The 15,689-nt window shown below is 41.8% G+C and overlaps 1 protein-coding gene and 1 pseudogene across 5 annotated transcripts in view; both read right to left on the bottom strand.

The window, feature by feature from the left end:
- The window catches only part of ATRN (attractin), a 168,619-nt gene that overhangs the window by 32,990 nt on the left and 119,940 nt on the right, over positions 1-15,689 (bottom strand). For 3 of the 5 annotated variants that reach the window (XM_028498927.2, XM_028498928.2, XM_028498929.2), the window contains exons 25-26: positions 9,625-9,747; positions 2,565-2,626 (exon numbers count right to left, since the gene is read on the bottom strand). In XM_028498927.2, the coding sequence (XP_028354728.1) occupies positions 2,565-2,626; positions 9,625-9,747 (185 nt within the window). The remainder of the gene's footprint in view (positions 1-2,564; positions 2,627-9,624; positions 9,748-15,689) is intronic. The other 2 variants (XM_024117128.3, XM_024117131.3) reach the window with 1 other exon arrangement.
- On the bottom strand, positions 4,920-6,986 carry LOC114487653 (brain protein I3-like; annotated as a pseudogene).

Below are 15,689 nucleotides of genomic sequence, written 5' to 3'. Positions count from 1 at the left end.
GGTGGGAGGGAGGGGGGCGCAAGAGGGAGGAGATATGGGAACATATGTATATGTATAACTGATTCACTTTGTTGTAAAGGAGAAACTAACACACTATTGTAAAACAGTTATACTCCAATAAAGATGTTAAAAAAAAAAAAAATTTAAGGATGATCTGGGCTTCCCTGTTGGCACAGTGGTTAAGAATCCGCCTGCCAATGCAGGAGACACGGGTTCAAGCCCTGATCTGGGAAGATCCCACATGCCTTAAATCTGTGGTTTTTCGATATTGAGCTGTTTGTTTATTTTGGAGATTAATCCTTTGTCAGTTGCTTCGCTTGCAAATATTTTCTCCCATTCTGAGGGTTGTCTTTTTGTCTTGTTTATGGTTTCCTTTGCTGTGCAAAAGTTTTTAAGTTTCATTATGTCCCATTTGTTTATTTGTTTTTATTTCCATTTCTCTAGGAGATGGGTCAAAAAGGACACTGGGTACTGGTAATACCCTAGGGGGAAAAAACTCTTGTCCTGGGTAGTGGTTACATGAGCATGTTCAATTTGTGATAATTCACTGAGCTAAACATTAATGATTTCTAAGTGTTTCTGTAATTTTATATTATACTTCAATATATATTTTTTAAAGAGAGAAGACAGATCCCATACAAGGAGTGCTTATTATAATGGCACTAACCTTCTCAATATTAATATTAGCAACAAGAAGAAACAGCAAAATGCCTTCTCAATACTTTTTTTTTTGGCCATGGTGCCCAGCATGCGGAACTTCCCCGAACAGGGCTTGAACCCATGCCCCCTGAACTGGAAGCGTGGAATCTTAACCACTGGACCATCAGGGAAGTCTGTGCCTTCTAAATTTTAATGGAAGATGTTTCTAACCTAGAATTCTGTATTCAAATTTTCAATCAAATGTGAGGGTAAAATTAAAACATTTTCAGACAGGGAAGGTCAAAGAAAAGTTACCTCCACACGTACCTTTTCTCAGACACTTCCTGGAGAATGTGCCCCAATATAAGGAGGGAATAAACAGGGAGACAAAGACATGGGATCGAGGAGACAGAGACTTTAATATAAGAGGAAGGCCAAAGAAATTCCCAAGACGACAGTTGTGCAGCAGGCCTCAAAAACAACTAGTGCACTTGGGAGCAGCAGGCTAGGGTTCTAGGGCAGAAATCTCCAAGAGAAACTAAAAACAGGAGAGTACTTCTTTCTGTTTGACCATACTGAGAGATTGTTCAGTTCTGTCAGAGTACAGGGGTAAATCAGGGGTAGCTACATAGAAAACCAACCAATTAAAAACCCCAAATATGGCAAATATTACATTTAGGAAAAGCGAAGAGTGATTCCCCCATCCAAAAAATGGGGAAGTATAATTATAGTTCAACTCAGCTGCAAACAGGAGTTTTTATGATTATAACAACATAAATAGGGACTTGTGATTTAGCCAAACATTGTGATGTAACTATATTACATGAGTGGGAGGAAGGGGAATTTGTATGTGTTTATAGTGTGTGTGGGGGTCCTGGCGGAGGTAACATAAGATTATAAATCCTTCTACAGTAGGACATCAAAAGATAACTGAATTGAAAAATCAAGAAAGAGTGTAAGCCACTGACATGATGCCTCTAAAGGTTGGACATACTCAAAATCCATTAGGCAGAGCAAAACGTCAGGAAATTATGTTAATTAGGGTAAAACCTAGTGGGATTTGTCAGAAGATTGGGCAAAGAGTGGGTAAATTGAATAAGTTTACCCTATCTGTTCCAGCCATGAAAGAAAGTTATATTGTACCTAACTGCATAATTCCTTGTCTAATGTTGAAAATACTTTATGGTAATAATGACTATGATATTAAGTGGTGAAATAGAAAGGAATGCAATGCTTTAAAAAAACATCAGCATTGGATTTTGAAATATATTGAATATCCATTTTTGCATTTATCTAAATTAAATAATTTTTCTCCTTTGGTAAAAAAAGTATAAGCATGGAGAAGTAAAAAACAATTAAAATAATTTAAATGTGGACAGTGAAGATGGGAAGGTGTGGGGCAGGATGCTGTCGCTTTCTCTTTGCACTGTAGCACTTTTTCAATTATGTGTAATAGTATTTTCTTAAAAATAAAATTAAACTGAAAAAAAATCCCTATAAAAACAAAAGAATCTCAAGGCCTAACAAATCACTTTTAGCTTTAAAACTCTAGATAATCACCTGAAACATCTCGTGAACAAAGAAGCAGCATATATGTAGCACACACCAGTAATCATTATTAATTACGTGTTATTTCAACCCCAAATCCTCCCCATATGAAGAGCTAAATTACCTACATTTAGTATAGGGTACATGAAAAGCTGCCTCAAAAAGCCAGAACATACAAACCAAATGTCTTCATTTTATCAGATCAGATTGAATTTACAGTATTGTAACTGACATGTAACATTTTAGGAATACATATAAAGTTAGTTTGATCTGTTGTGCAAACATAGGATTATTCATTTATCTTTTATGGGCTGATAATTAATGAAATTAAGTGCCTGAATCAAAAGAACAGATACAGTCTGTATAAGTGAAATTACCTGAAGAAGGTCACGAAGAACTGTACCAGGTCCATAAAATTGCTGTGCTGGGAGAAGGCAATCTGTGACAGAAAAACACGTAGAGTGATTGGGTCATAAGATAGCACCATTAACTCAGCCTTCTCTATGAAGCAGAAAGACATTAACATTTCAAGAAGAGATTAATGAAATTTTTTCACTTGAGGAAAAGCACCTCATCCCTTTAGTTTTTCTTGCTTAATTGCCACACAAAAGTGATATTCTCAGACTCAACACAAACCCCTACAGTCCCCCTGCTCTTGACACCAGACCTCAGTTTTTAGTCTGACCTGTAAGACTTCTCAGACTCCTGCTAATGACCCCAATGACAAGCAAGTCAGGTTACTTGCTACCTCCTTGTGCCCTTTTCAAGACAAAATGCTCTCCTTGTTTGCTTCAAATTCCAATTCTTGGATCTACGGTCAGGTGGGCAGCTTCCTTTTGTGCCCTTCATCCCTTTGATACTTAATGTACTCACTTCAAGATAACGTCCTTTTTTAAAAAAAAACCTTATCCCAAGTTTCACTACACTGAATGTCATCTGACAATCAATACAACACCAATTTGAACTTAAATAATTTTATACCAAGAATATTATAAAATCCCTAATGTAGTTCATCAAATCTAAGATACCACTAAAACAGGTATTATTTTGTGTACTATTAAGAAAACACTGTCAGTTACACTATGACAAACTGCTTTTAAAATCATTGTAAGATGTATCATGATTTCAGAGATATTAGAGCATGAAAAAATGTGCACCTTAGAATTTATTAGTAAGTATGATAATTGTGTCCTTACTACCCTATGACACACATGGTACTAGCCAGATGTTATGGTGTGTTCTCTGCTTATTTTTAAGGGACCACAGCCCTCCTTGGAGAGATAATGGTACTATAAATGAAACAATTATTGAATAAGATGGTAATTATTGAAATGAAGGCAGTAAGTATGACAAGAGTCATATAAGTAAATGATTAGCGTCTTCTTTTCCTAATCCGACCCTACCTCCCCCCGCACCTATTCTTGTCAACTCCCATCCTACAGCAATGCAAGGAAAGTGCTACAGCCTAGGCCCCAGCACAGTAACAATTCAGTGCTTTGCACTCCTTTCATAGTCAGACTCACAGACGCAGAAGAGAGGAGAAGCTTCCACTACTTTTCTTTCTGATGCTCTTATTTTCTTTTTGACATTTAAATAAAGGTCCAATATTACCTATTCAGGCCATAGAATATTATGGGGCATAGAATATGAAGTTTTTGTATCCTCCCTCTAGCCACCATTTATAATCAGAAATACAAAGATACATAGATTTGATATCCTAGACAAGGAGAAACCATATTCTTTGCTTTCCTTCATTTATTATAGTAATCATCCTAAATAAGAAGGTTCCTTGAGAGAAGGAAAACTGCAAAATATGGCTACAGTCCTCACATAAAGGTTTTTAATAAGACTGGGGAAAAACAATTATATAAACGAGATTACACAGTCTTGAGGAATGAAGAGTCCAGGTTACAAGACATGAAGAAGGAAACAGATTTTAGTGCATCCAATTCTGTTTAGATTTTAATCTTTTAAAACATTAGTATGTCCTCAGTGTTTTAAAGAAATCCATGAGGTGATTTTATACTCACTGTAGGGTGCCAAAAAATTTGGATGCTAATGGCACCTTCTGAAGACCCATCAGGTGTTTGTGTGCCCTGTGCCACATAACACTCCTAAGGGCAGCTGGGATCCCAACCATTAGCCTGATTTCTTGCTAAAGTAGAGCCACACCACATTCACGTCCAATTTAAAATCATAAAGAACCTATATAGGGCTTCCCTGGCGTTGCAGTGGTTAAGAATCCGCCTGCCAATGCAGGGGACACAGGTTCCAGCTCTGGTCCAGGAAGATCCCATGTTTCGCGGAGCAACTAAGCCCATGAGCCACAACTACTGAGCCCGTGTGCCACAACTACTGAAGCCTAGAGCCCGTGCTCTGCAATGAGAAGACATCACAATGAGAAGCTCCTGCTCGCCGCAGCTAGAGAAGGCCAGCGCGCAGCAATGAAGACTCAACGCAGCCAAAAATATGATATAAATAAATAAATAAATGTATTAAAAAAAAAAAACCTATATAAACTTGCTGCCAGTGTGGCTGGTCCCCAAGACTCACACTACTCTAAAAGTGGTTTTCTTTTGTTGAATGTTTATCACGTAAGTCTCCAAAGTTACAAGGTTTCATAGAGAAGCAAAGGTTCTTTTTTTTCTTTCAGAAAATGTCTGGAATTTATATAAGCTATATAATTTTACAGAGCGAGAGCAGTAGTTATAAGATCTTTTCAAATCAAATCCCTATCTTGGAGTATTTCTGCCAACATTTTTTTCCTACCCTCCTAGTGGAGAAAACCCCTCTGCTACTGTGAAACTCCGACTGACGGTGACAAACGATAGCTCAGCACCATTCGATGAAAAGGTGGCCCTGGAATTCTTCTGGTTCCCTGTTTGGTTCTTGCTACCTTACACAGGATGGGAAGCCTTGCCTTACGTCCTGGACACTGGGGTGGGTGTAATTAGGAAAAGATAACTGGGTGTGGGAAAGCCAGGTGTGTTGTTTCCTTTAAAAAAAGTTTGCTCCACATTTGGGGCATCTTCGCTTCCTCAAGGCAAAACAGCAGATGAACCCAAAGGGGATCAAGACGATGGACAAGAAGATGCCCAGGAAGGTGAAGGAGTCCTCCAGAACCCCGAGCCTGCAGACAGAGCAGCCTCCAACGACAACGATGGAACTGGCAGGGTGCCGGGTGACATTCCGACTGTGGATGTTGTAGACCCTGGGGTGGTGGGTGGGTAACCCTGTGAGGACGTAGGGGTAGGGCGGCGGCTGGGAGGGCGCTGTAGCGGTGTGGGATACGCACAAAGTAGCCCTGGCCGCCCTACAGGTTGTAGGCGGAGGCTGCTCCTGCAGCAGTGGCTTGTGGTTCATGGCGGGCGGCGCCCACCGTGCCCAGCCTGGTTCCCGCTCGCGTCCCTGCTCCCTTTCGGACTCGGCTCCAGCTCGGACTCACGGGGACTCCCAGACGCCCGGCAGCGGATCTTCCCCAGGGGTGGGTGTGGGGTGAGGAAGTGGGGGTAGAGGAAGATGGCCTGGCCCAAACCTCGAAACCAAGAAATGGAAGGAAATGAAGGAAATGGAGAGGATGTTTTAGAGTTTTGAAAGTACAGAGAAATAAGGAGTAACTGCACGGTAGGCCTTGGTGAGGCTCTGAAGCACCAGCGATTATTCTGCACCCAAGCCTGTCACATATGGGAGTGAGGACGGCTGCCTTCAAACCTCATGGCCATGGGCCAGGGCACCAGGAGTAGCAGTCAGTGAATGAAAATCTCTGGACTCAGTTAAGCCCTGAGGTTTCTGCATGTCTCTGAGGGAAGGGGACGGGGCTCTGTGGATACAGGCTGAGAATGAATTTCATCAACTATGGTGGGTATAGGCTGAGCCCAAGCTTACTGTAAGAGAATATGACACTTATTATACTCAACTGCCAAAAAACAATTTTTTTAACACTGGTGTTTTGCATCTATACGTACAATCCACAAAGCAGTTACAAATCAATGAATGAATAGGGAAAGATCACTGTTTAAATAGAAGGTTTGAAAAGGGAGAACCTCTAATTTGCCTTTATCTTCTCCACCAAGAACTATCTTCACTGTTACAAGCATTTAAGTCAGAGAGAGGATGGGAAAGGATAGCTGGCTGCCCTGTGAGGTGAAGTTTTCTATATTCAAGGCAGCACTCGTCAGGCTTTAAGAAAACCCAAGGTCTATATGCACATGGCAGAACCTCTGTGGGCTGCTCCCTTGGCCCCCTGAGGCCAGCAGCTCCACCAGGGCTCAGCTCCACCTGGCCAGGGAGCCCTTCCCGACTATGGCCCATCTGCTCCTCAACTCTCCCCAAGAGGCCAGGCTCTGCAGATGCTGAAAACCTGACATTAGGACCAGAGAGGGCTTAAGTGGTCATGGCTGCCCTCTGGCTCCTGGCTCCTTGCCAATCTTGCCACATAACTCTGAACACTGCAAGGCCAGGAGAGGACTGATTCCTCCCATAAGAACTTAGGCCTGTTCACAAACATCTTTCCAGTCTAGGCCTCAGCTGTGCCAAGGATGGAAGACTCTGTGACTACTGGCTGAGCATATCCTAACTTGAGTCTAGTGCTGCCACCGCCGTGAGTTTTGCTGTGACACAAAACAACTTTCTTTTAAGTTCTATATGGAACTCTATGTTGAGACCATAGGCCCTGGACTGGATCCCAGTGACCACCACCTAGCCTCACACACTACCCACCTAATGCTGGTTTGTGCAGGCACAGAAACTATATACCCAAGCTCTGGTCAGAGCCTCAAGACTGGGTAACACTACCAACCTGCTCATTCCTGACATGTAAGCTAACACTCACCGTCTGTCCACTGTCAACCTCTGGGCTCTCTTCCTCAGATTTCCTTCCAGCCATTCATTTCACCACTCTCCAGAATCCCTATTTCATTCTATCATGTTCATCAATAATTTAAAAACCATTAAGAACTACATATACCTGGTTGAAATATCAACGATTCCTCCCTACCCCCTCCTCTTTTTCTTTTTAATTAATTAATTAATTAATTTATGGCTGTGCTGGGTCTTCGTTGCTGCACACAGGCTTTCTCTAGTTGTGGTGAGTAGGGGCTACTCTTCGTTGCAGTGCACGGGCTTCTCATTACGGTGGCTTCTCTTGTTGCGGAGCATGGGCTCTAGATGCGCAGGCTTCAATAGTTGTGGCACGTGGGCTCAGGAGTTGTGGCTCACGGCCTCTAGAGTGCAGGCTCAGTAGTTGTGGCGCACGGGCTTAGCTGCTCCGCAGCATGTGGGATCTTCCCGGACCAGGGCTCAAACCCGTGTCCCCTGCAGTGGCAGGCAGATTCTTAACTACTGTACCAACAGGGAAGCCCCCCCCACCCTTCTTCTTAAGGCTTCTCTCCAGAGGCCCTCACCTTTAATTAGATTTCTGTTCAGTTCTTCTGGGGGGTTACCTTTTTATCACTAATAAGTTGGGTTTTGTTTTGTTTCATTTTGTTTTTTGTTACTTCTTGATCTAGTTATTTTAGGCATCACTTACTAACTTCCTACTAGATTAGAAGGTGATTGAGGCCATCACCCCCCACCCCCCCAGTAGAATTATATCACTATTTTTACTGCCTCTGTTATAATTTCTGTGTTGTTATCCTGAGAGTGATGGTGATGGAAAAATGCCAAAACAGACAGGAAATGGATATAATACCCTTGGATTTAGGGAGAGGATGTGCCCTGCACCCACAAAAGGCTGTAGGAGCAGAAGACAATATAGCCATGCCCACTGGAAAGCAGCTTCCCAAATCTCACAGGCCCATGGGGAGGAGCCCTCAGGCCCCTGATGCACCCCTGCTTGCGGGGTGGGGAGGAGAAGTCAGTAGCTTTCAGGGAAGCTCCCTTTGCCATTTTCACCAGGGTGAAGTATGCTGGGCTGAGGGAGAGGAGGTTTTTCTCCTGCCCTCTGATTGTTCTAAAACTGCCCGGCAGTGGCTAATAACTGCTAAAACTCTAGTACAGTGCCGTGTGCTTCCTGCAAAGGAGAACAGAACGTCAGTTCTGAGATATGTCCCAGCTGGCCTAGGCTGCAGGCCCAGCTGAGGCATATTCTTGCAGCTCGTTTTGGGAGGTTAAATAATATATTTGGACCTTTATTTCTTGTTCAAAATCATCTGTATTATCCCTAAAAAATTTTTTTACTGTGGAAAATATTAAACTTTTTAACAAGTAGAGAGAATAGTATAATGAACCCCATGTGCTTATCACCCAGCTTTAATAATTACAGCTCACAGCCAATCTTATTTTATCCATCCATACTCTACCCATTTCCCCGTGATCATATTATTTTGAAGCAAACCCCAGACTTCCTATCATTTCATTCTTAAGTATTTCAATATAGCCAGTATTCCTTAACTACCCTCTTTGTAAAATTAGGGATGTTTGTGTCCTCATCCTTCCCTTTTCTTCTACTTCTCAACTCTTGAGAGTTGGACAAGATTCCAACCTAGAACAATTCAATCTTGTAACACCACACTATGTAGACTGGGACAATAAATTCTTGGTCTCTAACCGCTGCTGGCTCTTCAGCACTGGTCAACAATCATGCTGACAATATCAGAAAAAAGCTGCCATTACCTATATAAATGTTACAGAAGTTGCCAAAAAACCCAAAGTTCTGATACCGAGAATAAAGCTCTCATCTACAACTATGCATTCATCTAGTGCACATTTATGGAGTGTCTACAGTTGATTAACACTATGCTATGACACCGAGGACACAGAAATATAAAAAAGCCCTTGCCCTTAAGGAAATCTTTGTAGAGTGAAAAACCAGGCACGTCTATGACTGCGGAGGCACAGACGAGGAAAAGCAGCTGCTATGTGAATCAGAGGGACCTCTCCCCTGGGTTTCTAAATAAGACTCCCCAACCCAGCCCTGGTCCTTCCAATCCATTTTCGTAACTGCTGCAGGAGGCATCTTTCTAAAACACTGATCTTGGTCACCTCTTGGCTTAAAGCATTTCAGTGACTCCCAGTGGTTTTCAAGCTACAGTGCAAATTCCTCAGCTGAAGTCCCAGTCTCTCCATGATAGCTTTGGTCTGCCCTGCTCTCCAGCTCCTTGCTCACAGAACAGTCACTTCAGCTCTGCTAAACTCCTAGTAGTTCTGGAAAGTGACTGGACATGCCCCTTCCCGACCCAAAACACTGAACTCATGTTTCTTAGGGCTCAGCTCCGGTGTTGCCCCGCCTCGTGCAGACTCAGGCACCACAGGGCACTCCCTTCTCCTCCCAGGGTGTCCAGGAGCACGGGGGCACCTCCCAGTATCTGGCATGGCTCCTGCTGTCCACTCATGGCTGCCTCTCTGGGTCAGAAAGTCAGCTGAGTGAATGTTAAAGGAAATCTAGTGGGTCCTAGCTATGGAGATCACAGGAGAGAGTTCTACTAGAGAAAGATTTACCCATCCCAGCCATAGGTGGTGTTCATAGATGGTGTGGATGGGACTATCCAGGGAAAAGGGCCCAGAGGAAATCCAAGGGAACAATGGCACTGAAGAACTGAGAAGAAACAGCCAAAGCCAAAGCTGAAAAGTAGAAGAGAGGAGACTTTTAAGAAGAAGGAATAATAAATAATGATCATGATGAAAACCATGAGGTTGTACAGGAAGTTTAAATGCCATCTGAAACTAAGACAGATTTATACTTTTATTTTTTTTGGCTGCACCTGAGGCATGCAGGATCTTAGTTCCCCAACCAGTGATCGAACCTGCACCCCCTGCGTTGGGAGCGTAGAGTCTTAACCCCTGGACTGCCAGGGAAGTCCAGATTTACACTTTAAGTAGTTTAGTTCTAAATGTATTTCATGGCTTTATAATTTTTAAAATCCTTAAGGTTCAGACACCTAATACCAGAAGCTATGTGTATACATTATTATCATAAAATAAATATAAACTTTAGAAGTATATCTGACTATTCATAACAGCTAAAGAGTGAAAACCACCCAAGTATCCATTAACAGATGAATGGATAAACAAAATGTGGTTTATCCATACAATAGAATATTATTCAGTCTTAAAAAGGAATGAAGTACTGAAACATACTAAATATGGTTGCACCTTGAAAACACTATGCTAAGTCAAAGAAGCCAGTCACAAAGGACCACCTATTACATGATTCAATTTATATAAAATGCCCAAAATAGGCAAATCCATAGAGAAAGAATGTAGACTGGTGGTTGCCAGGGGCTAGAGGAAGGAAGAAATGCGAAGGGACTGCATCTGGGTATGGGGTTTATTTTGGGGGTGATGAAAACATTCTAAAATATTCTGTGAGGGCTTCCCTGGTGGCGCAGTGGTTGGGAGTCCGCCTGCCGATGCGGGGGACACGGGTTCGTGCCCCGGTCCGGGAGGATCCCACATGCCGCGGAGCGGCTGGGCCCATGGGCCATGGCCGCTGAGCCTGCGCGTCCGGAGCCTGTGCTCCGTGGCGGGAGGGGCCTCAACGGTGAGAGGCCCATGTACCGCAAAAAAAAAAAAAAAAAAAAGGAAAGAAAGAGTAAAATATTCTGTGAATATATTAAAAAACACTAAATTGTACACTTTAAATGGGTGAATTGTATGGTATGTGACTTATATCTCAATAAAGCTGTTACTAGAAAAAGTACATCTGAGTGAAAACAAACAAAAGTTTCATACATCCTTTGCTTAGTATCGCAATCCTATTAGCATCCATAAACATAACTCTAACATCTAAATGAATTCCCAGTTCTCAATATAAATTCTGTGTTGCCTTCACTTGTGAACACTAGCCTCTTACATAAACTAGCAAATGAAACACCCAGCATGGAGAGAACTTTAATATTAGTTCCACATTACAGTAACAACCTCTGTTGCAGAGCCTGTAACAAGCCAGAATCCCAGCACCACCACCCATCTTCCCACCTCACACACAATGTCTACCTGTGCATTCTCTATCTTGAATACCTACCCTCCCAAACTATAACCATGGCTGAAGCCAGGTGAGTCCTGCTGACTCGAGGGAACATCTAGAATCATGTTTTGAAAGCAGAGGCTGAGCGAGGGGCACTCACCCACAAGAGCAACCAACCAGAAACCAGGCACAACTGACCCAACACACCCACCACCCTCTGACACACAGGCCTTTTCAGTCTGGGTGGTTTTTTACAATTTTAAACTGAATCTACAAAGATTTTTATAGTTAGTTGCAAACTCCCTCAGTTAGCAGTTGTAGGTTTTGATCTGTTCCTAATTATGGAAAAGAATCCTGGGGTCAGTTCAGAGTGAAAGAACTTGAGTTTACCATTACCATTTTTAAAACACTAATATTGACATGAATTTCTGAGTAGAGAATTAAATTGCCTCAGTCATTTTGCTTTAAAAAATGAGAATCAAAGACAAAAAAGGCTTTTGTCTGCATTGAAAGCCATACTGAAATTTAACTGTATGACCTACACTGAACCATTTAGACATTTTCCTATTCTCTTCCTTAAATAAGTCTCTACATTTTAACTAAATCTATATCGTCTCTAAGTGTGTATTTAAAAGCTAACTACACCTAGAAAGACTAAGGCTCTGAGGAATATAAAGCAATACAGAAAGGTGCAGCCCCCACTGTTGAGAACATGCCCACATCTGCCCAGGAAGATGCAAGCTCAGCCCGCCACACAGCACACACCCAGATACAGTCTCAAGTATAGAGAGAACCAGCATTGATCAGGTTCTTTTGAGAAGACACCAAGAATACATGATGCCAAGGGTCCAGTCACATTGTTCATGAATACTGCAGCTATTTGTAACAAAGAGCAAAAAGACATATTTTCAACAAAACTTACCTGTTTTTTCAAGGGAAGCCTGGCAAACTAAATGGTGAGCATGCTATCATTTATTTTCGAAAGTGCTCCTGAATGCAGCTTTCATTAAGTGGATCTTATTCAAGTGAGTGATCCAGTCCAGGTAAAGAGGACCAAAAAATCAGGCAGAAAATCATCTCTTTGAGTCTTAAACTTGAAAACAGTATTTAAAAAAGTAAGTGTGGGGAAGAGATTCCTCCAGAAGGAAATGACCATTTCAGTGACTTTCAGAGGGTGGAGCAACAGGGCAATGGGAGGAAAAAAAAAACTGGAAGTCAGAATTGGCAACAGCAAAGCTATCTCCAGCACAAAAGCCTGTTTATATGCACAGAGCCCTCTTTCCAAATGGGAAAAATGCCAGCAATATAAGTCAAGGTTTTCACTAAGAATCTTAAAAATATTAATCAGTTTTCAACTGTAAGAAACAAAGCTTGAAGTTCAATCGGATTTGGAATATAATAAGGTATGTCAGTATGAAAACAACCTGAATTTAAAACAAGTCAGTAAATTATATTTACTAGAACCCAAATAAAATATTTTACAATTGTATGTGATCTGTAACTTGGCAGTGCTAGCAGATGTTATCAAATTGAAATTGTACTGACTAGAGCCTAGAGCTCAAATTCCCTGGGATTAGAGAAACAACCTAACCCTGCTAGCCCCACTCCAAATATAGCTAGTGGTAGAGAAAATTCTAATATGGCTCCTAAGATTCCTACTATATTGATGTGCATATCCTGTATAATCCCCTCCCCTTGAGTGTGGGTGAGTCTGACCTAATCTAATGAACCCTTTGAAAAGAGGGTCAAGAAGAAGTCAGAGAAAGTTGAAGCTTCAGTAGGTCTGTATCTATTTTTGGTCTAAAATTTTTATTTTCAAATGTTACATAAATGGAATCATGCAGCATGTACATTTCTAAGATTTTTTTTCCACTCAGCAAAACTTCCTCAGATTCATCTAAGTTGTATCAATAGTTTGTTTCTTCTTATTGCTGAGCATTATTCCATGATATGTATGTAGCACCGTGTGTTTAACCATTCACCTGTTGAGAAATACTTGGGTTGTTTCCAGTTGGGGCTATTATGAATGAAGCTGCTAAATATTGCTGTACAGGTGCTACAAACATTGGTATACGGGTGTTTGTATGAACATCAGTTTTCATTTCTCTGGGATAAATGCCCAGAACACAATTGCTGGGTTAAGTACAGTAAGTGCCAAACTATTTTCCAGACTGCCTGTGCCATCTTATCAGCAATGTATGCATGATCCAATTTCTCTGCATTCTCTCTAGCATTTGGTGTTATCACTATTTTAAATTTTAGCCATTTGATAGGTGTGTAGTGATATCTCATTCTCACTGTGGGGTGTTTTTTTTTTGGCCACGCCTCGTGGCTTGTGGGATCTCAGTTCCCCGACCAGGGATTGAACCGGGGCCCTCGGCAGTGGAAGTGTGGAGTCCTAACCACTGGACCACCAAGGAATTCCCTTTCATTGTGGGTTGTTTTTTTTTTTTTAATGAAGATGTTTACAACAGTTTATTTTAGGTTATTTCCAATTTTTCACAGGCAGGTTTAAAAAATTGACCAACTCACTGAAACCTTGTGAATACAACGTTCTCCTTGTGGTTTTATTTTTCATTTCTTTAATGGCTTTAAATGCTGAACATCTTTCATGTGGTTATCTGCCATACTTATATCCTCTTCGGTAAAATGTCTCTTCATATTTTTTTTTTTTTTTTGCGGTACGCAGACCTCTCATTGCTGTGGCCCCTCCCGTTGCGGAGCACAGGCTTTGGACGCGCCGGCTCGGCGGCCATGGCTCACGGTCCTAGCCGCTCCGCAGCATGTGGGATCTTCTCAGACCAGGGCACGAACTCATGTCCCCTGCATCGGCAGGCGGGCTCTCAACCACTGCGCCACCAGGGAAGCCCCATCTTTTGTCCATTTTCTAATTGGATTGTTTATTTTTTTAGTGTTGAGCTGTGAGAATTCTTTTTATATTCTAGATGCAAGTCCTCTGTCAGAAATATTTTTCCAAATATTTTCTCCCAGTATATAGCTTGTTTTCTTCTTTTTTAAAAATTAATTAATTAATTAATTAATTTATGGCTGCACTGGGTCTTCGCTGCTGCATCCGGGCTTTCTCTAGTTGTGGCAAGCAGGGGCTACTCTTCATTGAGGTGCGCGGGCTTCTCATTGTGGTGGCTTCTCTTGTTGTGGAGCACGGGCTCTAGGCACGCAGGCTTCAGTAGCTGTGGCACACGGGCTCAGTAGTTGTGGCTCATAGGTTCTAGAGCGCAGGTTCAGTGGTTGTGGTGCATGGGCTTAGCTGCTCTGTGGCATGTGGGATCTTACTGGACCAGGGCTCGAACCTGTGTCCTCTGCATTAGCAGGCAGATTCTTAACCAGGGAAGCCCTACAGCTTGTTTTTTTCATCCTCTTACCAGGGTCTTTCACAAAGCAAAAGCTTTTGATTTTGATGTGGGTAATTTATTAATTTTTTTCCATAGGTCGTGTTTTTGTTGTCAAATCTGAAAATCTTTTGCCTAGCTTTAGGATATGAAGATTTTCTTCTATTTTTTTTCCTAAAAGTTTTTTTTTTTTTTTTTGCAGTACGCGGGCCTCTCACTGTCGTGGCCGCTCCCGTTGCAGAGCGCAGGCTCCGGATGCGCAGGCCCAGCGGCCATGGCTCACAGGCCTAGCCGCTCCGCGGCATGTGGGATCTTCCTGGACCGGGGCACGAACCCGTGTCCCCTGCATCGGCAGGCGGACTCTCAACCGCTGCGCCACCAGGGAAGCCCCCTAAAAGTTTTATAGTTTTGCATTTTACATTTAAACCTGTGATCCACATTAAATTAATTTTTGTGTAGGAAGTGAGGTTTAGGTCAAAGCTCATTTACTTGCATATGGTTGTCCAATTGTTCTAGCACTATTTGTTGAAAAGGCTATCCTTCTTCCACTGAATTGACTGCACCTCTGTCAAAAAACAGTTGGATGTTTTTATGTGGTTCTATTTCTGGGTTCTTTATTCTGTTCCACTGATCTGTGTGTCTATCTCTCCAACAATAACCACAATGTCTTGATTACCGTAGCTAAATAGGAAGTCTTATTAATATTTTATATACTGATTCCTCCCACTTTATTCCTCTTATCAAAACTGTTATAGCTATTCTAGAATCTTTGCTTTTTATATAAATATTAGAATCAGCTTGTCATTGTCTAAAAAAAGCCTTGCTTTTTAAAAAAAATTTTATTTTATTTTTTTATACAGCAGGTTCTTATTAGTCATCAATTTTATACACATCAGTGTATAAATGTCAATCCCAATTGCCCAATTCATCACATACCACAGCCCCGCAGCTTTCCCCGCTTGGTGCCCATACATTTGTTCTCTACATCTGTGTCTCAATTTCTGCCCTGCAAACCGGTTCATCTGTACCATTTTTCTAGATTCCACATATATGTGTTAATATACGATATTTGTTTTTCTCTTTCTGACTAACTTCACTCTGTATGACAGTCTCTAGATCCATCCACATCTCAACAAATGACCCAATTTCTTTCTTTTTTATGGCTGAGTAATATTCCATTATATATATGTACCACAACTTCTTTATCCATTCATCTGTCGATGGGCATTTAGGTTGCTTCCATGACC

This window comes from Physeter macrocephalus, chromosome 14 (assembly GCF_002837175.3).
Source record: "Physeter macrocephalus isolate SW-GA chromosome 14, ASM283717v5, whole genome shotgun sequence".
NCBI lineage: Eukaryota > Metazoa > Chordata > Mammalia > Artiodactyla > Physeteridae > Physeter > Physeter macrocephalus.
The sequence above is the reverse complement of the archived record's forward strand: the minus strand, read 5'-3'. Positions and strand labels throughout refer to the sequence as shown.